Source organism: Motacilla alba, chromosome Z (genome assembly GCF_015832195.1).
Source record: "Motacilla alba alba isolate MOTALB_02 chromosome Z, Motacilla_alba_V1.0_pri, whole genome shotgun sequence".
In the NCBI taxonomy this organism is placed as follows: domain Eukaryota; kingdom Metazoa; phylum Chordata; class Aves; order Passeriformes; family Motacillidae; genus Motacilla; species Motacilla alba.
Window position 1 is genome coordinate 30325006 of NC_052046.1, and position 26902 is coordinate 30351907.

At 38.7% G+C, this 26902-nt stretch overlaps 1 protein-coding gene across 2 annotated transcripts in view; it reads left to right on the plus strand.

The window, feature by feature from the left end:
* The window catches only part of APBA1 (amyloid beta precursor protein binding family A member 1), an 86814-nt gene that overhangs the window by 36626 nt on the left and 23286 nt on the right, over window positions 1–26902 (plus strand). For both annotated transcript variants that reach the window (XM_038123357.1, XM_038123358.1), the window contains exons 2-5: window positions 6729–7933; window positions 18438–18536; window positions 21790–21829; window positions 25486–25631. In XM_038123357.1, coding sequence (XP_037979285.1) covers window positions 6782–7933; window positions 18438–18536; window positions 21790–21829; window positions 25486–25631 — 1437 coding nt within the window. In that variant the 5' untranslated portion in view covers window positions 6729–6781. The remainder of the gene's footprint in view (window positions 1–6728; window positions 7934–18437; window positions 18537–21789; window positions 21830–25485; window positions 25632–26902) is intronic.

Genomic DNA, 26902 nt, shown 5'->3' on the forward strand with positions numbered 1-26902 from the left:
TTCCTGGCCTGATTTTTTTCTTTTTTTTTCCTTTTGGTAGATTAGATCTAATCCCTCTTTGTTCAAATAGAGAGAAAAAGATCATCTTCATTGCTATAAAAATATCACTAGTGTAAAGATAATTTGAATTCAGAATCCATCACCGAAGACCCAGCATTTTATACTGTATTCTCTGAGGTGGTTCTGCCCTTTTACATAGGGGAAAAAGAATGGTAAATTACTCACAGCCATGAACTTAGATTTGGTATAGATTCACTTTTCATAGTTGTACTTCTAACAGATATTGACATTAGTTGCACATTGTAATACCGATTTTAAATGCTATGATACTCTGACAGAGGTTATGTACTTTTAAAATTTTTCATTCTCATTTGAAAATCGATTTTATTTCTAACCATGATTTGAATACCAGAATAACAGTTCCAGCATTCTAAGTTTTAGATTACCTGTCTGCTACTTAAAGATGCAAGACCTAATACCCAGGAATAAACTCAGCAGTATCGTGTCAGAAAATGACACCAGAGTGAAAGCGAACCCCAAATTTCCTTAGTTTAGCTGGTAATAAGACTATTACTTAGGAAGCTTAATCATTTTGGTGGTGACAATAGTCAGTTTTATTCCCTCAACCACTTATGCTCTGGGATTTGTGATGTAGTTTTAAAGTTTTTTTTGGTCTTGTGTGTCTAATTGTTGCACTTCATTGCAGAGGTTGCCTGTGGTTCCTTGTCAAGAGTTTTCTCTGTGCTTTTAGTTAATTTTGTCTGTTTGGGCCATAATATCTGTTAACCTTTGTCTGGCAGCAGATGGGTGGCTTCCATCCATATATTGCCTCTATTTCTTGTGCAAGCAGGACTTAAGTGTTAGGTGGTGAGAAGGATCTGTTCCTTTTCTAATCAGAGTGTTCCCCATCTCCAGTGCCCTAAAGTATTTATGAGATCTGGACTGTCTGCATTGGAGATTACTGAATGGTGTTTCTTGCTCAGGAGTGTATTTTAGCTGTATATGAGATGCGAATTGGAAGAGATGAAAAGTGTAAAATGTTTTGGGTGCTCTAATGCTGATAGAGCATAAATTCTAGATCTGTCTACTGTTAACAAAAGTTGTGGGTTCTTGTGTGCAGAGCAGTATTGTGCTTGCAGCTTTTCTGCTTTACAGTTACTGTAAGTGTTCACAGCTTTTCAGCCTCATTATGAACCAATATGTGTGTGTGTGCATATGGTTGGATGTTAATGTCACTTTCCAGGTGTTGCTTTTGCTGACTGGCAAGAAATATAAGTTTCACAGCTTTTTTATTTAAAGCTGTTTTGGATGAGCTTACTTAGCACATGGCAGCAGAAGCAATGAGGTTTCCCGAGCAGGTTGCAGTTCAGAAAAGAGTTACCTAGGCATTGCATATGTTGTCAGATTCTCAGAAATTTCCTACCATAGGGGCTTTTTAAAGAAAAAAAAAATTAAGGTGTTTGTCAGTCATCTGTTTGGAAAAGACTGTGTTGGTTTTTTGAGCAGTAGCTTGTGTTCATATGCCTTGTTGAGATCTGTACGAGTGAAACATTGGGGTATTGCTGAAGTCAGGAAAAACAGAGGTGCTTCATGGAATTTCTCAGAGAGTGTGCCAAGAAGCCTTCCACTTGAGGTGGGATGCCTTTGAAAATTCAGTCAAAAGCCTTTGTATTCCTAGTTTCATTTGGAGTTATGTGTAAGTATGTTGAAAAAATAGCTGTTTTTCATGGAAGACATGGGTGAATGTGGCTGAAGTATTTTAATGAGGACAAAACTATTTTGCTCACACATTCAACTGCCAAATAAGAAGAAACAGTTATGCTTCTTATAAATGAAATAATTAACTTTAAATAAAAAAAATCAGTGTGTGTGTATGTAAATACCCCTCATGACGATAAGGCTGGGTCTGGTGGGGACAAGTAGCAGATCTGGGACAAGACCCAGGCAGTAAAATAAGGGTCAGCTGCACCTGGGGCAGTAGGAGGCAGACATGATCCTGAGAGCCAGGGTAGGCTAGGAACTATCCCCTCTGCTCAGAGCCTGCCAGAACCCACCGGGGTATTGCCTCCCTTTTGAGTCCCTGATATAGGGATGATGCTGGTGGGAAATGATGGGAAGCCAGGAGAGACACAGGAGAGGCTGCAGGACCAGGTTGCTTCAGCTGAGAGGAGGAATGGCTCCCATGTCAACTGCCAACTGGATAGGGGAGATGCTGCCAGGCTCCTCACTGTAGTGTGTGGTGAGAGGGGGAGTTAGAGGCAGCTGAGACATGCTGAAACAGGAGAAAATGAAACTGACTGTAAGGAAGATACGTTTTTCCTGCAAGGACAGTCCATTGCTGGCATTGGGGCCCAGACAAACTGTTGCCATCACCAGTCTTTCAGGTTATCAAATCCCAACTGGATAAGGCCCTGAGAAACCTGGTCTTAGCTCAAAACTGGCTGTGCTTTGGGCAGGGTTATACTGGAGACCTCCTGTGGTCCCTTCCTGGGTTTTCCTGTTATCCTTTATGTGACAGAAAAATGTGTGTGTGTCTAGGTTCCATGCGGCGCACAGCTTTGTTTTGAGACATTAATTAACAGATGTATCAAGAGTGTGACCTTTTATTCAAGTCAGCATTAAATTGTGGAAATATGATGCATAATGCTCTTATAAAATAAACCCTGAAAGTAATATTTATAACAACAACAACAACAACAACAAAACAACAACAATAATAATAATAATATTTTCCTTTCTGCCTGCATATACAAGAAATCAAACAATTGTTCATCTGGACTTGGGTAAGAGGTAACAAGCCAAATTGGAATCTGAATACTCACACTTTCACATTTTCTTACTGCATATCTTTTCCTGAGTAGAACTTGGCACGTGTGTTGTGTTCTTGCTCCGGGATGATTGTCTGCCCTTTGATGGTGTTTTGATGTAGTAGAGAAAAATTCTTAAACTTTCAACTTTATGTTGCTTAAGGAATATATGGATGTATAATTTTTTTTTCTTCTTTACAGACAGGAAGATAGTTTAACCTTCAGCAAAGTGTTAGTTGCAGTAGTAATCAACCTCTGATTACTCTATTGTGGATACAGACTCATCCATCAAGTCCTGTGTGCAAAGCTAAGAGTGCTTAGAGAGCACTTTTCCAATATGTTTGATTGCCAGAGCACAGCTGCTGTTCTAGGTAGTTAATGTGAGACTATAATATCATTCAGATCAGTGCTGTATCTACATTTCCAAGGTCGGATAACCTCTCTTGCTTATATTCTCTTTTATCTATGGCATTTTATGTTGATTATTGATTTTTGTTTGCTTGCAGGAAATAAAGGGCTTTTTGCATGCGTGGTGGGAAAGATCAGGCAGGCCTTGTATTTGTTTGAGGAAAGGGCTGCTAAGAGTAAATAATAAGTGGGGTTTAGTAGTCATCCAGCTACCATGTATAAACAGGGATTTAGTAAATTCTAACTCCCAGTCTTCATGGATGTTCATTAATTCACTATCCTAAAGACTGATTGTTAAACAGTAAAATAAATGTTCTTGAGTCAGAATCTTACTTTTTGTTGAAGGTTACTGGAACTGAGGTGACCTGAGGCCATTCATTCAGATCAAATTTCTAAGTCAACTTACTTTGAAACAAGTAAGAATTTTTTTAGCTTTCAAAATAAATAATAAGTTACTGTTTTCAATGTCAAAAGCTGGAATTGAATTTATAGGAGGAAAGGCAAGCAGAAAGGTGTTTTTCAGTAAAGCTTAAGATTTCCTCCTCATCCCTTCAAAATAGCAACCATGAAAGTTTTGTGATATCAGTAGTTGAAATCAAGCTGAAAATTCTTTAAATGAGAAAAAATTCACACGTGGAACTTTGGAAGCTATAACTTTGTCAAAGGAAAGTGATGGGTCGTCCAGGTGTTTTTTAGCAATATTTTGTGTGGTTTGTAATCCCTCTAAGACATGTCAGTGATGCTATCTGTTCATAAAACTCATTATGTTGCAACCTGTGTTAAGACTTCTAAAACAGGATAACTTCTTCTAAGCAATTATCAGTACTTTTATTGTCATAAAAATTATGGCATTTGATACCTTGTTTGACTTGAGTAATCTTCATGTAGCTGATTTTTTTGCCTTCTTTTCTGAAAACGTAATTAAGTTAAAGATGTATCAGGATACATGTGAAAAAACTTAAGAAAGCTGATCATTATCCTGTGTTTGTCTGTAACTTGATTTGTTTTGACTAGCACTGTCCTTGTTCTGGAGATGACCAATGACACTGAGTCACAAGTCAGGGGCTAGTTGGATGCAACAAATTTAGGTAGATTTTTTAAATCAACCCTCTATTTTAGCCTAATTCTCTCTGTGTGGAGAAGAGTGGAAATTTTATAATTTACTTAAAGCAGGCCATATTAAAGAACCTTCCCAGCCTGACCATTCATGAGACTCTGACAGTCACGCTTAGACCACCAGGGGCTGTCACATCTGGGACTGAGGCCCCCGCCCTTCATGGTGGCCACTCCAGTGACCTGATGGGTCCCCACGTGATTCGTACACATTCTCACATGGTCAGCCTAGGTTTCCTGGAGGGAAGTTTCCCACAGCAGAGGCTTGGATGTCTCTTTCCATAAAGGCATTTATTCACAGTGTCATAACACAGAAACAGCTCAAGCTCTGAGCCTCTGAGGAGGGAGCCTGGAGAAAGGAACCCCTGGGCTCTTGTCCCTTCACAGTCCAAGTGTGCCAAAGTCTTACTTCCCCTCTGGAGTCTTTGGCTCTGGCTGTGTCTCAGTATCCATCTTGTCCATCCACCTGGCTGGCGCCAGCATCTTTGTGTCCTGTGTTTTGCAGAGAGTTGGCACTTCCCGGCCTCTTGCCTGGGGCTCCTGCCGCCCAGAGCTCAATCTGCAGCTCACACTGCAGGGTGCAAACTGAGCTACCTGCACCGAATGTATTGCTCTGCTTTAATCCTCCTTGGGAAGGACTTTTCAAAGAGCTCTTGAACCTTGGCATCCTCACCCTTTTTGTGTTTTTGCTTTCTTACCATATGCTGTGTGGGGGGAAGAGTGTTTAGTTCTGGTGCACACTAGTATATACACTTGTGTTCTGCCCCTTCTTTCCTAATGTCTTGGAAGTCTTAGCTGGAAAAGACTTACCTTGTCACTGAAACCTTATACACCTTCATTAGCTGGAAAAACAAACTGGGTTTTTGCATAGTTATTTTGAAAAGGGATTAGTTTGTGTGCAGCATCCTATAGGTCCACCTAATACAATTTATTAGCTGTTACTTTACAACTGTAATTTTTTTTAAGGACTCGTGTGTTTAAAGGGCTAAGACATTAGATGTAACAAAAACAAGGAGTGTTCACTGAGCTGGAAGCTGCACCCTCTGGATTTCCTGTGAAAGTTTAGTTAAGTGACTTTCACCTGGGCTTGCCTGCTTATCAGCTTCTCTAACAGAGAGCAACTGAAATGGCTGTTGCATTCTCATCACAGAAGTTATTCCTACTGCTCTTCTGCACAGAGCTCTTTTAGTCAGCAAAGTGTCACCTGAGCCTCCCTGCCTCAATTTACTAGATTTGATCCAAGTTCTATTTCACATTCACATTTATTTTTTACTTGACAGTTGACACATGGTTTTTTAGATCCTTCAAGCTAGCAGTCTTTCAATAGGTTTCTTTTCTTTTAGTACTTACCAGTAAGTTGCAAGCTAGAGCTGTATTTTATTTATGGTTATGTGGCATAATTTATGTAGCTAAAAGGATGTGACATGTCCTCTTTATGACACTGCATCTTAAACACAAACAAGGTTCCAAAAAGCTGAAGCTGTTTTATAAAAATAAAACCTTATGAGCTAGATGGGCCTTTTTCTGTTCCCAGCATGTTTTTTATTATTGGCAGACTTCTCTATTAACCATATGACCTTTTGAGATTCTTTACTCAGTTAGCTGGGCTGAGATGCCCCACTAGTCTCAATGCAGTCATGGTTATGAATATTAGAAATGTCTTCACCATGTTTTAGGAAGGAAGCCATCTTAAACTGATTAAAGGTAAATTCCAAAAAGATAACTGTGTTGTATCTAGGAAGAAAAAGAGGAAGCACCTATTTCTTCTTCTCTGTGAAGAAGAAACAGGTGCTTCAGATGTACTGCACCCTGAAAGTAGAACTTTAATTTCTACTTAATTTTTAAAAGTGCATAGGGTGACTAGTTCACTTGAAGATGTCACACTGAAGAAGTATTGAGTGCATAGCTCTCATGAATCTGAGTAACTCCTGTGGTAGGACTAAATTTGCTATTTTACATTACAGCAGCCTTCCTTTGCTCCAGGTTAGTGATCTGTGGGGAAAGTGTGGGAGCAAAGCTGAAATATTTCTGTCATCTCTGCCATGGTTCAGCTCCTGGCAAAAATTAGCTTTTCTAATATGCTGGCATCTTTGCAATGCCACTGCAGCGTATACAGGTATCTGCAAGGGGTTGTTTGGAAATGATACTTCCATAAATAATTTGTCCATGGAAGGAGGAAGTGCAGTCCCCAAGGGTGTTGTTGTTGGTTGCTGCAGTTGGAGATTATTTGCATGGGAGATGATACTGTTGGGCTGTCTATTACCTGACTGCAGAGCTTAGTCAAATGTTTGTCTTCTGGGAAGGAAGGATGTATTTTGTTGCTTCTGTTTATTAACTCCACTTTTTTATTGGGAGTGATGTCAGAGTTTGGTTTGTTTTTTTTTTTTTATTTCTTTCCAGCTGTGATAGACAAAATGTCAGCAGAATAAGTGACCTACTCTCCAAAATTTGCCATGAACCATTTGGTTGGACCACCTGAGGGGGAGATCAGTGAAGAGCCAGCAAACGGAGTAGTGAGTGAGTCAGTGGAAGCTGACCTGGAGCACTCAGAGGTGGAGGAGGAACAGAGGTATGCAGTTCGCTACCCAAGGCACACCAACAGCAGCCACGTGGGCCTGTCTGGGCAGGAGGAGGAAGGCATGTTAGCTCGGTCAGCCAGCACTGAGAGTGGTTTCCACAATCACACGGATACTGCAGAAGGGGATGTGATAGCCGCAGTGGAGGACAGTTATGACGTCGAGAGAGTGCAGGAAAATGAGGATGAGAGTGCATATGCAGTGCAGTACAGGCCTGAGTCCGAGGAGTACACGGAGAATGCCGAGGCTGAGCATGGCGAGGCCGTTCACAACCGAACATTGCCTAATCACTTACATTTCCATTCCATCGAGCACGAGGAAGCCATGAACGCAGCCTACTCGGGTTATGTCTACACGCATCGCCTCTTCCACCGAGGAGAGGATGAACAGTATGCTGAAGCTTACGCTGACTATGGGCTGCAGGAGCATGTGTATGAGGAAATAGGAGAGACACCAGATCTTGATGTTAGGGAGGGCATCCAGCAGTATGAGCGGGAGAGGGAGGAAGCTGACAATTACCGCAAGGAGGCACTCGGTGCCCGCCTTCACCATTATGATGAACGGTCTGACGGAGAGTCTGACAGCCCTGAAAAGGAAGCAGAGTTTGCACCCTACCCAAGAATGGATAGTTACGAACAAGAGGAGGACATTGATCAGATTGTAGCAGAGGTGAAGCAGAGCATGAGCTCCCAGAGCTTAGATAAGGCAGCTGAAGACATGCCAGAGTCAGAGCAAGGTTTGGAGCATGGCCAGGCTCTTGTCAGTGGTGGGCATGAAAGTAATGGCCAGCTAACATCTGGTTCTCGAGTTACATCCAGCTCAGGAGAATCTGTACAGAGGTACAGCAAGGAAAAAAGAGATGCAATTTCACTGGCCATTAAGGATATTAAAGAGGCTATTGAGGAAGTGAAGACGAGGACCATCCGTTCTCCTTATACCCCTGATGAACCTAAGGAGCCTATCTGGGTGATGCGACAGGACATCAGTCCATCCAGGGATTCTGACGACCAGAGGCCACTAGATGGGGATGTGAGTACACAAAGCTTTCACCTCTCAGGTTATATGTGTCTAATTCTTTTAACTGTGATGTGCATGGCAGTGAGAGAGGGTGCATTATATCCTTGTTATGTGTCTCGTTCTTGAAAAAGTGCTTTGTTTTATATTTGTACCCTGGAGAGCATAAGAGAAGTAAATGTCCATTATCAAGTAGCCAGATTTTTCTTTATTTAACGCTGCTGACCCCCGGTATGCTGTGTAAGAATTTGTCACATGAAGATCTTTATGTGTCTTTTTTGAAACAAATGCTGTTATGTTTTTTTACTGCCACAATATATTTTAGAATAGCAACCAAACAGTTCTCTACTGTCTATCTTCGTATGCTTTTGTTAACTCTTAAGTTTTTAAGTTTCTAAGTTTCATGTTCTGTCATGTAACAGTCCCAACAGTTCTGTCAGAAATCTGGTAATATTCTTTATGATTATATCAAGTTCCGATTCATTTTCTAGAAAACTTCCATGTCAACTTGCAGTCTCTAGAACTCAGTGTATTATGGACCTCAGTGTATTACCTTATCACTGCAAAGTGGTATTTACAGTGACCTGATTATTGAAGGCAATTGTTCAGATTTAAGCATTAGCATTTCTGAAATTTTGTACTTTTGGCATGAAGTTTAACTTGGATCAGGGTTGTCTACCAGGCTGGGGTTCCAGTTGTCTTTAAGTTAATATTTACTGCAAGTTTTCTGTATTATTTTATAAAGTAAACTCATAAACAACTGTTAAAGGGGTTAAATTTATGCCTGATACAAAAAGAGCTGGTAGGCTTAATTTACTAACCAAGAAGTATCTATTACATGTTCCTATGTTATTATTTCAAGGACAAGTACCTGCAAACATTGCTCCATTCCTCTATATTGCTGTGGAATGGGTTTTGTGACCTTTTGTTTGGGTTTGGTTGGGGTTTTTTTGTTTTTTTTGGGTTTTTGTTTGTTTGTTTTTGGGGTTTATTTTTTGATTTTTTGTTTGTTGGTTTGGTTTTTTGTTTTTGTTTGTTTGTTTGTTTGTTTTGAAAAACAGCAGAAGTAGAATTTCTTGTGTGTTATTTTGGTATTTTAGACTGAATTATTGTGACATTTTAGGAATGCATGGACTATTCAAGACACCTCAGTTAATGCAAAGGGAATTCAGATGGTGAAAAAAGATCACATGCCAGGTATATCTTTAACAGGCTTCTGATTTGTTTATCTGTCTTCAAAATGAGGAAGGCTAGTATTCTACAGATAGGAAGAGATTTTTGGAGCATGGTGTTTGGGGTGCTGTAAAAACATGCAAGCTGATTGAGACATACTTCCAGATTTTTTTTCCTGCAAAACTGTTGGAAACATAGTTATGAGGGTGTTGTAGGGCTTTTTTCTTGATTCTTAATAGAAAATCTAATTGAACCTTAAAAAAAGCCCAAACAAACAACTATATTGCAAAAGTTATTTCTACAAATATTTTTAAAATTATATCTATTACAGAGTTGATTTGCAGTCATGTGAGGGAAGAAATCTTCCCAGATTATTTTGTGTGGAATTATTTTGAATTTAACTTTAGAAGTTTACAAAGCTAAAATTATTTCTGTCCCCATTTTCAAATAGGTCACATTACTCTTTTCTAAACATTTTGTTTACTGTATTGTCTGAAAATGCTGTTACTGCTTGGAGGATCAAAGAACTTCCTCTTGCTTCCTAACTGATTGTAACAGAGTGCCCTGATGGTCTTGGTGACATTAGGTTGTGGATCCTGAGAGCACCAAGTTCTTCTGAAGGTGCTTCACCTGCTCTCCAAAATCCAGGTGCATCTTGCAGAATTGAACTTTTCTGAGATGTGCTGATATGACTCAGCCTGGTATGCTCATATAGTGAGCAAAACAGGTGTTTTTAGTGGTCTCTGCATACATTAGATATTGAAGTACAAAGAGGTTCCCATTTTGCACGAAAAATTTTATTCCTCGTTCAATATTTTTTGTACCATGTAAGATAAGAACCTGACTGAAATTTTCAGGGCTGGCTGAAATCAAAACAGTGATTTATAATGACAGTTCTTGTAGCTTTGCGAAGAGATAAACGATTGTTGTAGATGTACAAAGCATCTGTGTTTTTGGAAGGAAGAAGTAAATGGCACAGATAGTTTAGAAGATCTATAGCAGATTGAGGAGCAGACTTGTTGTAGAAGGGACTTGGGAGTGAGTAGGAATTTTGTTTTTCCTTGAAGAAGAGATATATATTTGTTTTAGTGTATTCTTTAATTCAGATGGCAACTCAAAAGTGTCTGCTTTTTTAATGCAGCTTTCCTAGAACTGCTTAGCTGTAAGTTGGGCAAAAATAGCTTGTGTTGACTTAGTAACCATAAGTGGTCAATGTAATAAAAATATAGTTGGAGCCCATTAATCTAATTGTAAATTGTTCTTCTATCCCCCTCAAGAAAAAAGCAGAATCTCAGATGGAGGCTTTTCAGTGTAACCGGTATATGCCAGTGATGTTTTTCAGACTGATTTGTAGTATTGACCTGGAAATGTGAGTGTTTTTACCTTCAGGCAGACACCATTTTCTTGCCCCAGAAGTATCAAATTGCTGCAGATAAATTATGCAAATTGGGTGCTTTTTTTGCCTTCAGTTATTTTGCAGGTCAACTTTGAAAACTATCCTCAAATTGTGTTAAAAAATTTTCTTTCAGAGGTAGAACTTACCTGGAAATATTTCTAATAATATTGCCTTCTTAGTCATGTGATACTGAAACTCATAAGATTTCTTTAGACACAAACAACAGTCACTTTTTATTTGGCTAGAAGCTGTCCGCTGGGGACCAGTGAAGCAAGAAGAATGATTTGTGGTTGAGGCTCATTAAATACAACAGCTTTCTTTGCCTTTTTTCCCAAGAAAGTGACTATTACCCCCCAGGGCCAAGCATTTGGGTAGTACATTCACAGCAGAGTGTTTGGTGGGATGCCATTTAGAAGTGTCCAGAGACTATTTTAAGAAGCTAACAATTTAGAGGTATTTAGCTAGCCTGCAGCTAGGGATAGTTTGGGACTGTTAGGAAAGACATGCAATGACTGTGACAGTAAGAAAGATACAGATCACTGCATCTGTGTGTACTGATTCCAGTTTTATTCACAGGATTATCAGTTATTCATGGATATTTATTCTCAAAAGAGGTGTTTGGTAAGGTGTATGAGAAAAGTAAATTGTTCACACTGCCCATGGACAATTCTGTAATAAACTCTGGTAGTCCTGTGGTGTAGGAGGCGGGGAGCGGGCTTCTGTGAATAAATAAATAGTTTAAAGAGGTACCTGTTTAATATTTAACAATGGAGAATATTAGCTGCTGTGTACCTTGTGCACCCTGGTTTAATGATGCATGTTTTCACTTGAATCAGAGGTGGTCCAGACAGTGAGTTTGTGGGGAAGGTGTTGTACTTGTGTATTTGATAAAAGCTGAAAAATCCTCAGTGTATTTTGAATAAAGGCAGTAAGAGTATTTTTTTACATTTGCCACACAAATGAGATCTGTACAATTGGCATATATTTCCAAAGTCTGTTTATCAGAAACCTTTTAAACCAAAGCAAGACCATCAGAGCTGCACAGCTGCAAGAAGTCTGGCATCAGGAAACAGACCCTTGATGGAAAAGGCTGTGGAACTGCATTGTTGATTCTTGTGGAATAAGATTGTGTTTTATGAATGTGAAATTGAGAGATTTTGTTCACTCATAAAATCATGAAATCGTAGAATAGTTTGGTTTTGAAGGGATTTTAAAGATCATCTAGTTCCAACATCCCACTAGACCACGTTATTCACAGCCCCATCCAGCCTCGCCTTGAACGCTTCCAGGGATGAGGAAGCAACATCTTCTGTGGGCAGCCTGTTCCAGTGCCTTATCATCTTCACAGTAAAGAATTTCTTTCTAGTATCTAATCTCTACCTGCCCTCTTTCAGTTTGAAGCCATTCCCCCTTGTCGTGTCACTAGATGCTCTTGCATGCAATCTCTCTCCAGCTTTTATTTAGGCACACTTCAGGCACTGGAAGGCTACAAGGCCTTGTCTTTTCCAGGCTGGACAAGTTAGCTCTTGCTCATCATTCTTGTCAGATCCTCCACTGGAAACCTGTGGTGAATGTGCCTAGCCAAGCACAGAAATTGTGATTTTAAAGGTATAAATAGAATACATGCAGCGCGTGGATCTGGATTTGAGGATAAATGTTCATCCGTATGTTCGAGTGGAAAGGATTGCAGTTTTGTGTAGTAGATAATTCAAAATGGGATTAAATATTCTGGTATTTAAAGTGTATGGAAAAAAAAGTATCTTTGTTACAGAGCTTTGAGAAGAGTTGTTTACCTTGTTGTGGAAGTACAAAAACATACTAAGAAAAGCACTGAAAGGCTCAAAAACTCAAGTAGCATTTTTTGAGCTGTGAATTAAACAGAGTGGAAGCAGGCTGACTGCTTCAACTCTGCCATAATCAGAATAAACAGTGGTTTGGAGGTAGAAATCGTCCATTTGAGAACCAATTACCATGACTTTTTTTCTGAGCTCTGTTCAGTTATCCATGGGGTCACAGATCTGAAAACCAAGTTTGTTGATGTCCAGGACATGATTTGTTTCTTCATGATAAGATTTTGGTTTTGCAAAGCCCTGTCACTAGTGTTTATAATCTCTGTTCCTCTGCAGACATTTGAGGTGGTGGGATGTTAGAATAAACCCTAATACAAAGTAAAATCACATATTTGGTGGTTTAGATTTGTGAAGTAGAAATTCAGAGGTGAAGACAAGTCTGCCAGGTGGAACAGAACTGAGCTGCATTGTTTTGCTTCTCTGTTGTTTTTGGCTATGCATATTTTATTTCAATGCTTGCATTCTCAGTTGCAGGATTTTCTCAATTTTGATACCTCAGTATTTTCATAGAGATGAATTTGCTTCGCTTCTTCCACAGCAGGAGTAATGTATTATTAAAAGGCAACGGAGAAGTCTTTTAAATAATTAAGCAGGTTTCAGTAATAAAAACACTAAGGGGAAAAAAGAGAGAAAGGAAACAATTGAAATAAACATGATTTTTTATTGACAGTATATTGTTGGGTTTTTTTCTGAGTAGGTCTTTTAAAACTGTCGGTTGAGCACACAAACTATAGGTCACTTTCCATCATTTATGAGAGACCCAGACTTAAGTTTATGCAGGGAAAAAAGCCCCAAGTGCCCCAACCAAAAATCAAACAACCAAAGCAAACTAAATCACAAAGCATTTTATTCATCAATCATACACAAGAAAGCTTAAATTTAGTAATTAGTCTGCTGGAAGGCAAACACTCCCAGATGGGTTACTGGCTTTTAAAATGGTGAGCACTGGATACATAACTCCTTGAATATTGCTTTGTTTGATTACATTTTTAAATTATTGAAAGATGAAAGTAACTTGATTTTTCTGTGCTATTGAAAACTAAAACAGCACTTGCTGTATTTAAAATCTTCTGAACACACAGAAGGAATCCACAGTGATTTTTTTCAGACTGACACATAAAACTGCACTGGAAGTTGAAGTAAAACTATGGCTAAGGAAGTCAGTACTCAAGGAAGCAGCCAGCACTGAGTCTGATCTCTCAAGTGGGATTCTTTTTCATTGTCCAGATGGTGGTAAGTGACAGCAGGCTCTGTCTTTGCAGGACATCGTCACCTGGATCAGGGGAAATTCCACAAACCAAGACTTCCCAGACTGCATTTGTTTTTAGATACAGCTGATCTGTGATCCTATGTGATCACTCCAGCATGTCTAATCCATTGCTGTTGTTTGCCTTAAGCTACATACAAAACACCTCCTTTGTTAAATGTGTAATAAGACTGTTGTATGTGATGCTATCTGCATAGGCAGGAATAATTTCTGATGACTGCCAGCAAGTGTCTTACCCATAAGCAAATCGGTTATTTCTGTGGCAGCAACTGCATGAGTCAGCTGTTGGATCAGAGTCCTGGTACAACAATTGCCTGTTGACAGAGCCCCTCAGTTCAGATGCTAACTACCTAGGGCAGTAATTAAAATGACAAGTGGTGCTTATCAGTTGTCTTGGGCACAGGAGGAGCCTTTTGGGGGAATCTCTTTAGGCTGCCTGAAATTCTTCTGTGGAGAGGTCCTATAACAGTTAATCAGACGTGTTGTTCTGAAGGAGCAGTTCAGCCAGTAACCTTGTCTCAGGTCATCTTGTCCTGTCATGTACACACAAACTGACAGGGGGCAGGTCCTGGACCACCCAGCAAACTGATGGGTAAGTGCATGGAGTATGTGCAGAGGCAGAGCCACAGTGCAAAGTTAAATCCACATGTCAGAATTATAAATTGAATTGCATAGATTGTGCTGCAGTATTACAGGTATGTGTAAAGTGCTAAGTTGGTATCATTTTTATCAAGCCCACCATTTTTAGCACTGTACTTAAAACAAATTTTCAACAAAAAATGACTAATAATCATTAGCTTTTAGCTTCTTTCTTTATGAGTATTTATGCCAACTAAAACCTATGGATTCAGTCTGTATTTTAGTGAACAGAATTTGAGCTGTTCAAATGACAGAGGACAGTGCCATCACATAGTTGGCCTAAAACCTGGGAGATTGACTGCCACGGTTGTCCTGATAAAGGCAGTTCTTGTGATAGAATGCATCTGACTATACTTGCACGTTGGACCTGAAGATTCCGTAGCGCTTTGACCTTTTCCTAATGCGTATGGGTTCTTTTCAGAGCACTGTCTCTAAAATAAATAAAATCTTAAAAAATTAAACCCTTGCTTTATCTGATTGTCTCCTGAGCTAATGTACAAGGAGACTTTGCCATACCTGTGCCATAATGCCTGTAGGTAGACATTAGTGTCAAATAAGTAATGTCCTGTTGTTGAAGTGAATCTTGAATTTCTGAAGCATTTGTTGATTTTTCCACACATATGGTACTATAAAAAAGCTCTGAATAAACCACCTTTTTCAAAACAAAAAATGACCAGTGCTGTTTAACATCTTTGTGAGCAACATGGACAGTGGGATTGAGCGCACCCTTGGCAAGTTTGCCAGCACCAAGCTGAGTGGTGTAGTCAGCACACTGGAGGGAAGGGTGGCCATCCAGAGGGACGTGGGTAGGCTTGAGAGGCAGACCTGACCTGTGAGAGCCTCATGAAATTCAGCAAGGCCTAGTGCAAGGTCCTGTACATAGGCCAGGACACTTCCGAACACAAACTGGAAGAAGGATTCATTGAGACCAACTCTACAGGTAAGGACTTAAGGATGCTGGTCAGTGAAAAACTTCTTACAAGGGCATGTAGCGATAGGACAAGAGAGAATCTCTTCAACTTGACAAAGTAGGTTTAGATTTGATACCATTAAAAATTCTTTAGTGTGTGGGTGGTGAGGCACTGGCACAATTTATCCAGATGCCGCATTCCTGGAAGTGTTCAAGGACAGGCTGGATGGGGCTTTGTGCAACCCAGTGTATTGGAAAGCGTCCCTGTCCATGGCAGGGGCAGTGATATTCAGATTATCTCTAAGATACCTTCCAATATAAAAGATTCTATGACTCTATGATTCTATGATTTCATCCCTTCTGTCCTAACCTAGTGACCTGTCAGCTGTACTCTTTTCCAATGATCTGCTGCTAAAAGTACGTAAAACAACACTGCTTTTATAAGTTCCTCTGTTTCAGTGTCAGTTACATGTCTCTTCATGAACTGTATAGGAAACAGCTGATTGGCCTGGATAGGTTAGATGCAACACAATCCTCTCCTTTCACAAGTTCCGTTACTAAATCCCTCTGCACAAGAGCAAGGAAGGTTTCTCAGGTGAATGGGGTTGCATGTTAGTTAGTCGAACAACACCAAAATTGAGATGGAGAATTTTTGGATGTACCAGGTTGAGTATCATAAGAAAAATGTAAGTAGATATTCAAGGGAAAAAGGGATAGCTATCAGTTTTTTATTGCTGCATGTAAAAAAAAACCTAATTCCATTGATAGACCTCTGTGCCTAATAACAGCATGCATCATGTGACCTTACTGTGTTTGTTCCAACTACAACTTTGTTAGGCTTCTAAAACTTGTTTTGTTAATAACATATGGCAGTGAAACAGTTGTTAAGCCTTTATTTTAGACTTTGTTTAGAGCAGCTGTGCAAATTATCTATGCACTATGATCCATCAAAATATTTCTTGTTATTGCTGTGACTGCATTCTTTCCTTGTACATTATGTACAGTACCTCTAAAAATGCATTTTGGTGTCAAAGAGAAGTGAGTGTTAATTCTTCAAAGACTGACTTTACTGTACAAATGTTTTCAAGGGCAGCTCTCATGTCCTGTCATGCAGCAGACTTTGTGAGATGTTTGATATTTGGGTTTGGTAGTTCTGGTTCTTGGTTGGTTTTGGGGGGGGGGGGGGGGTTGTTTGTTTGTTTGTTGTTGTGCAGGGATTTTTCTACCCCAGAATACACATTTGAGCAGCCATTGAAACAGAGCGCATAGAAAGCCATGTGATAACTCTGATACTTTGTGGATAAAAGTACCTGAGTAAAGGCGCTTACAATGCTACTGGAGTAACTGCTAGTACATTTCAAATGATGCACAATTTCTTAATGCTAATTATCTGACCTAAATGAAATCATTAATCTTTATCCTTCAGTATGTGAATATGAGAGTTTTCAGCCATTGTAAAGAGAGCTTTTGTGTGTGTGCATGTACACATATGCTTAACTTGATTTGTTTCTTGTTTAAAGCTGAATGCTACAATATCTAGGTGCCATAATTGCATTGGTAGTATAATGCACCTTTTAAATTTATTCCTAATACAGGAATACTGCATAATAATAAAAATGTGAGCACTATGAAAACTCTTCCTTAGGTAAATAGTTACCATTTGTGCAGTTTCATCACTGTGGTACTGTTGACTGGTAATTACACAGCGACTCAAGGGAGCCTGTATCTCTCCCACAGTCCCTGCTCACGTGCTTCTGTGTGGCAAGTAATTCTTCAGTCTAATGGTGCAACCACATGCCAGCTTTCTGGGGATTGTTTCACAGCTGCATCTTCTTCTGTCTTGCAGTAGTGATTCAAAGTACAGGGAGATGCAGGGACTGCTGTTTAACACAGGAAATATCTGTAAAGACGTGCTTCTTAACTCTTGGAAGTATTTATTAGTTAACTATAATTTTAGTACTTAGTTGTTGTAGAGATAGAGGAATGTCTGTAAAGAGAAAGAAGTGGAGAAGGAGTTATGTTTTTTTGTTTCATTTCAAATCTAAGGGAGCCTAAGAGAAACTTAGATGTTTGGGGTTTTAGTTATTGTTCCTGGTTTGGTTTTGTGGGTTTTTTGTAGACTATTTCATGGAACTCAATTTTTCAGCTGCAGTAGTTACATGCAGAGCATGAGGGTGGAGCTGCTGCCAGATCAGACCACTGGAAATGTGTCCCTTTTCTGATGGGACTCATTGGCTCAGAGAAAAGCTATGCCATACTGTTTATGAAAAGATAAGAATAGCATTTGACTTGTTTTGCCATCAGGGATGAGCTGTTGAGCTGGCACAGCTAGAGCTGCATTCTTCCTATGTTAAAGGAGAGTGTAGAATGCCAGGGCTATTGGGCTGAATACCCAGCTGTAGGTAAATGCTAAGTTTCCCTTTTGAGGATTTCGATTTTGGCTTGGGCAGATATATTTTGTATCTCCTTAAAATCTGCTTCTAAAAATGCCTTCTGGGTTAAAGCTTTGTACTCTTTCATTTTGGTCACCTTCATTAGTTCCACATTCTGTGTTCTTGTGTCATACCCTCATATCAGGGCCCCTTGCTCTGTACTTCAGATACCTTGCTACAGTTTTTTCTCATTCCTAGCATTCTTTAGGAATTGTCTATGATTAGACTATCCTTTCCCAGAACATTTTTCCCCTTTATCGAGATATTTGTTGATCAATCACATAGACAGTTTCTCCACTGAATTGTTTATGGAAAAAGGAGAAAATGAGGAAATCTGATCTAAAGAGCATGTACTGAGCTGACAGCATGAACTGTTGAATATTTTCCAAGTCTTTACTGTATCTAGATTTAGGAATCTCTTGATTACTGGTACTGAATTGCCATTGAATATATTAATAAATATTTGAATACATCAATATTAATCTGCACAATTTATAAAAGTTGTTTTCTAAGATAATAGAATAACCTTTATGGACAGTCGCTGTGACCTTCCTCTGCTCAGATTAGATTAGTTTAGCACTTCAGTTAATACTGCCTGAGGCCCTATGTGCTTATGAGGAAGTTTCAGTCTTTTATTAATTTCTCCCAGTTTGACCACTAAATAAACTTTAGCTGAGTAGCTGAGTCCCTGTGTGCTGCTTAAGATCAATTCACTTGTCTCCCATCACAGTTTACTCTTAAGTGACTTTACCTTTTCTTTCTTAGAATGTCAGAGCATAAGATGTAGAAAATGAAAGAATAATTTCTACATTGGGCACTCACAATAACTTTTGATTTTCTTGCCATGTCCAGTCTCCATCTCCAGATTCCTCTTCACCTCGTGGTGCTGAATCATCAAGCAGACAACATCATCAGGATGTCTGCAGTACAGCAGAGGCTTCTAATAAAGAGGTAGAGTAAAACCTTTTTAAAGGCCAGAGTCTGGTTCATGCTGCTTATGCCTTTTCATTTTCCTTGCTCCCTTGTACCTATGCAATCCCTTTTCTTCTTTTTTCTTTCCTTGTGCAACTTTACCTTATGCTTGCCCAGCTGTCTAATTGAATTTCTAACATACTGAAGACTTTTTATTGTGGCATTTCTGACTCTGTGTTCAGCTGTCACTAAATTTGTTTGACAGGCTGCAGGGCACTGATTTATCAAACAGCCAACATCCCCTCTGTAGCAGAGACAAAACAAAGAAGCCTTTTCCTTTTTTCCACCCACTAAGAAAGAGTATTTGTCAGCCAGATGAAAAAGTGCTTAAATTAAATTATTATGTTATAAATTATGCTGCTTAATATTTTGTCATTGTAGAAACTGGCCTGCAAGTGATTCTTAATCAGAATTCAATTCCTGACTCCAGGCTTCTCAGAATAAAGCTGCATAGTTTGGGGTTTTTCCCCTCACCTGGTAGTGCTTTAGGCAGTACTTCCACCAAAACAAAATAAGTATGAATGGAATTGCTAATAGTGTAAAAAGAAAATAATCTGAAAAAAGGATTTGGATTTGGGTAGAGTGGCAGGTTCTGTAAACAGAAAAAGCAGCAAAAATTTGGTTTGTTTGCCTTTTTTCATAAACTTGAAAACGATCTAGAAACTGCCATAATAAAATACCATATTGTTACTGAAACCAATGGATGAGTAATTGTCCAAAATTAAAATCTGATCTACTATAAGTGGATTAAAAATGTAATGCAAATAATCCAATTGTTCCTTTTTGCTTTTGCAATTATCAAGGGATAGAAAAGCTTGTAACATGTACATAATTGTGCGAGTCTGCATTGCATTTAGAAAATAATGAAAAATTTCAAAAGACTGAAAAAAGCCATAATTTTTCATATTCTTAAGTTTTCAACTATAGACCACATCTTTACGTTTTCCTCTGCTTTAATGTTAGCTTATTAAAGCCTTAAGCATTCTTTGCTACAGACTTTATCACTTTGTATTTTGTATTTTAGCTATTTTTAGGTTTTAGTAAACTTCTCCAAAGAAGGAAAACAAACAAAATGCTGCTGATTTCAATTGTTAGGATGTGCTTACACATAGTTACAGTGGTGGTAAACCAGGTTTCACTGTAGAATGTATTGGGCTATTAGTTTCCCTCAGATGGGGAATAATTCCCACTTTAGTATTCCTAATGCAAGAATAAAAGTGATAAAACAACCTGATAATTTCTGGAATTTTAGGTCTTAGAGAAACATTTTTTATTAACTATAAATTTATAATAGCAGATGGCAACAAGATGATTGAAAGTAATAAAATATTAATGACCTTGATATATCATTATTCATGGCTATGTAAAATTAAAAGGTGTAGGTTTCCACCTATTGGTAACTTTACCTCTTACTTTACTCTTCTGATGGTTTTTGTAGAATGCCTTTCTACCTGGGTAATGAACAAGAACAATTATATTTGTGAGTGAGAATAAAGACATACATGATGGTGGTTTGCCCCACTCTATCTTGAAAATAAGTTGCTAGTTAAGGGTGCTGAACAGTTGCTAAATATGTATCAAAGATTTTGTTCACTTCTTAAAAAGAAATAAATACTTTGTAAAGTATTTGTGTATGTGAGCTGCCTCTTGTTGGTAGGGGGTTTGTCCTCTATGCCTGTCAGAGCCCAATGTTTGAATGCCCCCTTCAGCACTACATCAGCAACTATTACAAACAGTTGTTGGAGTCCATATAGATAGGTGGTCCTGTGGGAGCATTCATCTGAGGAGATGAAAGAGCCACAGATGTGAAAAGGCATGTCAGTGTCCTCACAGCAGCTTAAATGCGTTGGCAGCAACAGATCACTGATTATTGACATCTTCATTGATGCTAGTACAGAACCTGATGTACAGGATTCTTGGATTGTCAACGTGGCTTAGTAATTTTCATAGGGAATGAAAAGAACTTATAGCTTGCACAGGCTCAGTTGTCTGTGTCACATGCCTTTTGTTTTTAATTCACAAATTTTATTTATAGGAAGACATGCATCATTGGTTAAAAATATTATTTGTTATATCAATTTTCCATATCTTACAAAGGAAAAGACTCCATGGGGTTAAGTCAGTCAACCTAACTGTCACCTTTCTAGTTTTACCTGAGTTTTCCACTAGTACACAGACCCTGGTAAGTTGCCTGTTGCAAAGAAAAATAATTAGGCATATATTTCTATGTATATAATCTGGAAATATACCTAAAATTAATGAAGATTTAATGCATTATGCTGATCATGTGTATAGATTTTCTTTTAATAGAATGCTATTAAGCAGTCATTGGAGGAGTTACTGTTAGTACAATCAGTCATAGATTCATTAACTATCTGCTTACCTGTTGATGATAGCAGCAGGTATTTCAGTATATCCATTACAAATTATATAGTGCCACACACAAATTTTTTGGATAAATTTTTGTATGTGGTTTATGTTACTAATTAAACAAAGTGGTGAATCTCACTCACTGAAAGTTGTAGCCACCAGAATCTGAAGGGTTAGTCTCATAGTCTTTCACAGAAAATACCAGTAGGATGTGTGGTATTACTTTAGTGTGTGTATTTACATGCACAGGTCAAGATTCTATTTATTCCTTCACTATTTATGTAACTGGTCCTACCAAATGTGTTTTTGTGCTCCATACTGTGTAAGCACAGTTGCTGCTAAGATCATGATGAATCTGGTTATCCCAGAGAATAGAGGCTGCGCCATAACCTGTAAAAACCTAGAAAGCTTTTTGTAGGGACTATTAATATGAGGGATACATCTAAAACCATTCCTAATGAATAACTGTATTTTGTTAATGATGGCTTCAGTCTTGAATTATACCAGTGAAGTGCAATTTTTATATTCCTGTATGCATTTATTTGTAGTTGGAAGATTTCCTGATTATTAAAAGTAGTGCACCTATTGGTAGATAATTAGTGCACTAGTGAAGACCAACAAGTAAGTGAAGTCTGGTCTTACCATATTGTCTACTAAATTGACACAAATGGAATATGTTGAATTTACTCCAGTAGGTGCTTAGAGCTTGAAAACAATAAATTTAAAAAATAATGAGTGGTTCTGTCTTTACTAATAGCTATGGTTAATTTTAAGTTTGGTTTTTTTTTTGGCATGGAGAATATTTTAATGCATATTTGTGCATGCTATGTTCTGTTTGAAATCCTTTTTGTCTTAATTACAGTCCAGAAAAAGCTTGGCTTCATTTCCAACGTATGTTGAAGGTAAGATAGTTCTACAGTTTATAAGTGTTTTTTTCACATCAAAAAACTCACCTGTATTTATAATGTATGAAATTTTACTTTTATATGCTGAACAGAAAAGCTACTAGGGTTCCATGTACGGATTTAGATTAAATTGTGTCTAATTTAGAACCTGAGCTAAATCCTACTGTGCTCCTTCAGAAATTTGGAAGCATGGAGCTTTTAGATTTTTGGGGTTTCATTCATTGTTTCTATATCAGTTATGCTGTTTTATTTTTCCCTCAGTATCACTTAAAACACTGCTTTCTTTATGGTGTTTACACAACACATAAGAATGTGTGTGGACAAGGAAAACAGACTAAGCAAGAAGACTGTAGTGCTCTGTCTGGCAATGATTTCAGTTGGCAGGCTCAATCTAATCTCAGCTGGATTTATGGGCAGGCCTGCCAGTGAAAATCTGCTTTGGTTAACAGCTGAATTTTTTTGGAACAAGATGAAAAAGCAAGTTACCTGCCATGTGAACTGCTGTTATCTTTTGTATGAGTCTGCATCTGTGTATACAGCAGGAGGAACACAAGTTGTGTGCAGTTATGACAGAAGCTGCCTGTTTTGGAGTGTCTGGGCAGAGTGTCACTTAGTTCATAGCTAAGCACTGAAATTTTGCAACAATTAAGGATCTCTCTTAGAATTTAAATTCATCCCCTATTGATAGTCCTGTCTATCAAGGGGCTATATTCTATGTATAGGAATATATGTCTGTATTTTAAAAGTAATTATCTCTTTTTTTAGGAAAAAAAAAATAATACACTAAAATTTTCTTGGTGCTTGGTCCAGCACAAATTTCCTTAAAATTACAAATGTTCCATGTTTATGCACCAGCAATGCAAAGAAAAATTTGCTAGCACCTATGCTATGTTTTCATTAAGGTAATAGTTTTGTTGCCAGGGATAATAAAAGGAGGAAGTATTCAAAAAAGCAGTGCTGTCTGTGTGTTTACCTCTGATGCAATTGGAGCAAGTGTCATTTTGGGGCTTAGTATGTACTTTCTTGGAGTCTTTTACCTTTGCCCATTTTTTTTTCCATTTTGATCAGAAATTGTACTATAAAAGGTTTTGAACCTCTTTAGTATAGTGGTGGAATTGGTGAAAAGGCCTTAATGTGTAGAGTTATAAATAGCAACACTTATAAATGCTGTGTGATTTCTGTGTAAATATGTAGTACTTCCAGATGCATGAATTTCCCTAAGGAAATAACTCAATTTCTTTAGGTCATGTGCTTGCAAGTGGCTGTTCGTTTTGAGAATTTTTGAGGTACATACTGCCTGAGCAAACTACACTCTGGAGATGAGCATCTTAAATTTGCTAGTCATAAATTTTTGTATTTAAAAAAATGATAAGGAAACAATCCTGCTCACAGTGTGTGACTCTTTGTGTGTATAGTTTCGGTGTGATATTTGTCTCCAGCTCTTTCTTTTTTATTTCAATCATAGTAATGACTTGCTTTTCCTTGAGGCCATAGCTACCCATGCTCATTCTGAGAGGTTGTTAGTCCTTTATGTTATCATTAGAACAAAATTGGCATTCTTAGTAATTTGGAACTTAAAGCCCCATCACCTTATAGTACAAGATACCCCTTGATTTTAGATGAAAAAAAAAGGCAAACATAAACACAGGTGTTTTGTGATAAAATGTGAGCATATTTACCATGAGTATTCTTTAATATGATTCATATTCTCACTTGTCTTGAACAACAATTGTTTTCCCTTACTTCTAAGAACAGGAAGTTTCTTAAGTTTACCAGATTCACTTTCGGATCATGACAGTTTTAACTTAGTGTCAAAATGGAACATTTTCATGTATAAAATTTTTAGATAAGGCTACCAAACATCAAAATCTTACAAATCATAAGGGCTGCATTGTAAGGATTTGCATTGCTTGGTTATGAACTCTTTACACCCTGTCACTTTCCACTTTTCCAGAAGTTGATAGGTGTTGCATCTCTAAGAATCTGTGGACTAAGAGTGTTGCTTTGCCATCAAGAGAGCCCATGCTCTATGTATTTAATAACATTTTTATTTAACTCAGTACTTTACCACAGTATCCTTGTTAAGACTACTGTTTTTAAAGGTCTGTGGCATAAAAATATTGTGGTGTGTGGTATGTGTAGAGTATTCTGGGGAGATTGTTCTGCCTGTTGCACCAGCTGTGGTTAATGCATAAACAAGAAAGAGGCTGATGGCTGCTATGAAACTGCACCTTTCCTCTTTCTGCTTGAGACAGTTGGTCTGAGAATTGCAAGGCTGTTTTTAGTGGGAGAGGAGCAAGCTGAGTAACTGTGTCTGTCCCTTTACCACAGTGAGAAATCATAGGTTATTTTGCTCCAAGTTGATCCCTACTCACAAAAGAATGAGCTATTGTGAGAAACAGGCTGGATTAACAATTGTAGCTTTTGCTGGAGGGATGTAGTACTGGGTTTGTGTAGCAAGGTTTTGGTAGTGGGGTGGCTACAAGGGTGTCCTCTGTGAGAAGCTGCTGGAAGCTTCCTGCCTGTCTGATAGAGTCAGCGCCAGCTGGCTCCAAGACAGACCCACCACTGGCCAAGGCTGAGCCTATCAGTGACAGTAGTAGCATCTCTGGGATAATGTGTTTAAGAAGGGGGAAAAGACTCTGTACCACAGCAACTGCAGCTGGAGAAGAAAGGGCTGGGAATGTATAAGAGAAGGATCTCTGAAGACAAGGTCAGTGGAGTAGGAAGGACCGGAGGTGCTCCAGGTGCCAGAGCGGAGGTTCCCATGCAGCCCATGGTAAACACTCTGGTAAAACAGTTGTGCTCCTCCAGCCAGTGGAGCTCCACAGTGGAACACATACCCACAGGCAGCCCCTGGAGGACCCCATGCCAGATTATGTGGATGCCCAAAAAAGCAGGCTATGACCCCATGGAAATCCCAGGCTGGAGCAGGCTCCCTGCACAATATGTGGCCCAGTGGAGAGAGGAGCCCACCTGGAGCAGGCTTGTTGGCAGGACTTGTGATGCCATATGGAATCCACACCAGAGCAGTCTGTTCTGAAGGACTGTCTGCCGAAGAAGGTATTCCATTCTAGAGCAGAGGAAGGATGTGAGGCCTCTTCCCCACGATAAAGAAGGAGCATCAGAGACAGCATGTGATGAACTGACTACAGCCCCTATTCCCCTGTACTTCTGGGTGCAGGAGATAAAGAAAATTGAGAGTAAAAGTGAGTCCAAGAAGAAGGGAGGGATAGGGGAAGGTGTTGTAGCATCTGTTTTTATTTTTCATTATTCTACTCTGTCTTCATTAGTAATAGATGAAACAGGTTTCTACAAGTGGAGTCTGTTTTGCCCATGACAGTAACTGATGAGTGATCTCTCCCTGTTCTTTCCTTGCCCCATGAGACTTTCATTATATTTTCTCTCTCCTACCCTTCTGAGGAGGGGAGCGATAGAAGGGGTTTGTTGGGCAGGGTCAGTTCACTGCAAATTTAATACAGTTAGTTTGATGTTTTGTGCCTTTGAAAGTACTAGTTACCTTTTTGTCATGCTAAACTGAAGTATTTCAGAGGAGGATTTGCAGCCATCAGGTGCAGACTCAAGTTGTCACAGTTCTGCTTTTGCTGTGTTTCACCATGATTGTCTTCAGTTATGGCTTTCCTGCATTACAGTTCCTGGACCTTGCGATCCTGAAGACTTAATTGATGGAATAATTTTTGCTGCCAATTACCTTGGTTCAACTCAACTCCTTTCTGATAAAACTCCATCCAAGAATGTGAGAATGATGCAGGCTCAGGAAGCTGTCAGCAGGATCAAGGTGAGGAGTAATTCCTGCTGCTTCTTCTATGGCTGTTTTACGATTGTGGATATGAACTTCTTTCTTATGCAGTAATTTTTTCAGGTGGGGTTATCTGTAGTTGCAGAACAAAAGGTGCCTCACCTTTTCTTTGCAAAGTAAATCGTATATGCTGCTTATGGAACAAGACTGATAAAGGGATATTACCAGGTGATTTTAACTCACTATGGTAATACTTGTGCTGTGTACACTAAACCAGAATCTGAAGTGAGTGATGATCAAAGTTATATATTATCTGGGTGTGGAGGGAAAACAGGTTAAGGAAATAACTAGTAAGTATTGCAGCTGCTTTTGGCTTGGCACTCAATGGAACGGCTACTGTGGTAGTGACTGCAGTTATTTATGACTCTGTTGTGAATACTTGTTTCTCCACACATAACATCTGTAAGCTGATTAAAAAAAAAAAAACACACACCAAAAAAAAAAATAAATCTAAAAACAAACCTGTGATGGTACAGAGAAATTTGTTCTGGAATCTGAAAATTTTAGTTTCAAAAGAGAAATTCCAGCTGATTTCTGTACAGGCCATTTCCAGCAATGGGAATGTTGCTGTACTGTAAGTTACAATTATGACATTGTCAGCTGAAATTAAGGTGTGTGGATGAAGTATTGCACGGTTGTACAGGATGCTGCAACATTCCCACTACCCATACATGACTGGCTATTAGGCACACAGCTTCATCTTCTGCTTGTTCAGCTAATCAACACAACCCACTCTGGGAATTTTTCTTACTTTAATATTTGTGTGTTCTTCTTTTGTACTTTTTTTTTTTTGGGTTCCAACTCAGATTTGGTGTGCAATTATATAAAAGAGAGAGGAAGAGGAGAGAAGGTTATCAGCAAGACCAATAATATTGTCTGTTAAGGTCAGCTGATGCTTCCTACTCCTACACTGCTTTCCATGGCGGGTGTTCAGTTTAGTCTCTGTATATAACTTTGACACAAAAGCTCTAAATAGAGCCATTGAGACAACTTCCAAAAATTGTAATTTTGCTGGTGTTCAAATGCATAAACTCTTGTAACCTTGTCTCTGAAAATTATAAACACTCTCACATTTTAGAAAAGGCAGGAATGTAGCCTTCCTGATTGAGATTATACTCCACCATCTCTGTAAGACTGAACCTTTTGCAGAAGAGTGATTTATCTTTGTTCATTGGTGACTCTGGATTAAGTGACATTCTTTAAAAATATCTTTCACGCAGCTTTTTCAACAGTGACAGGTCTTGGAACGT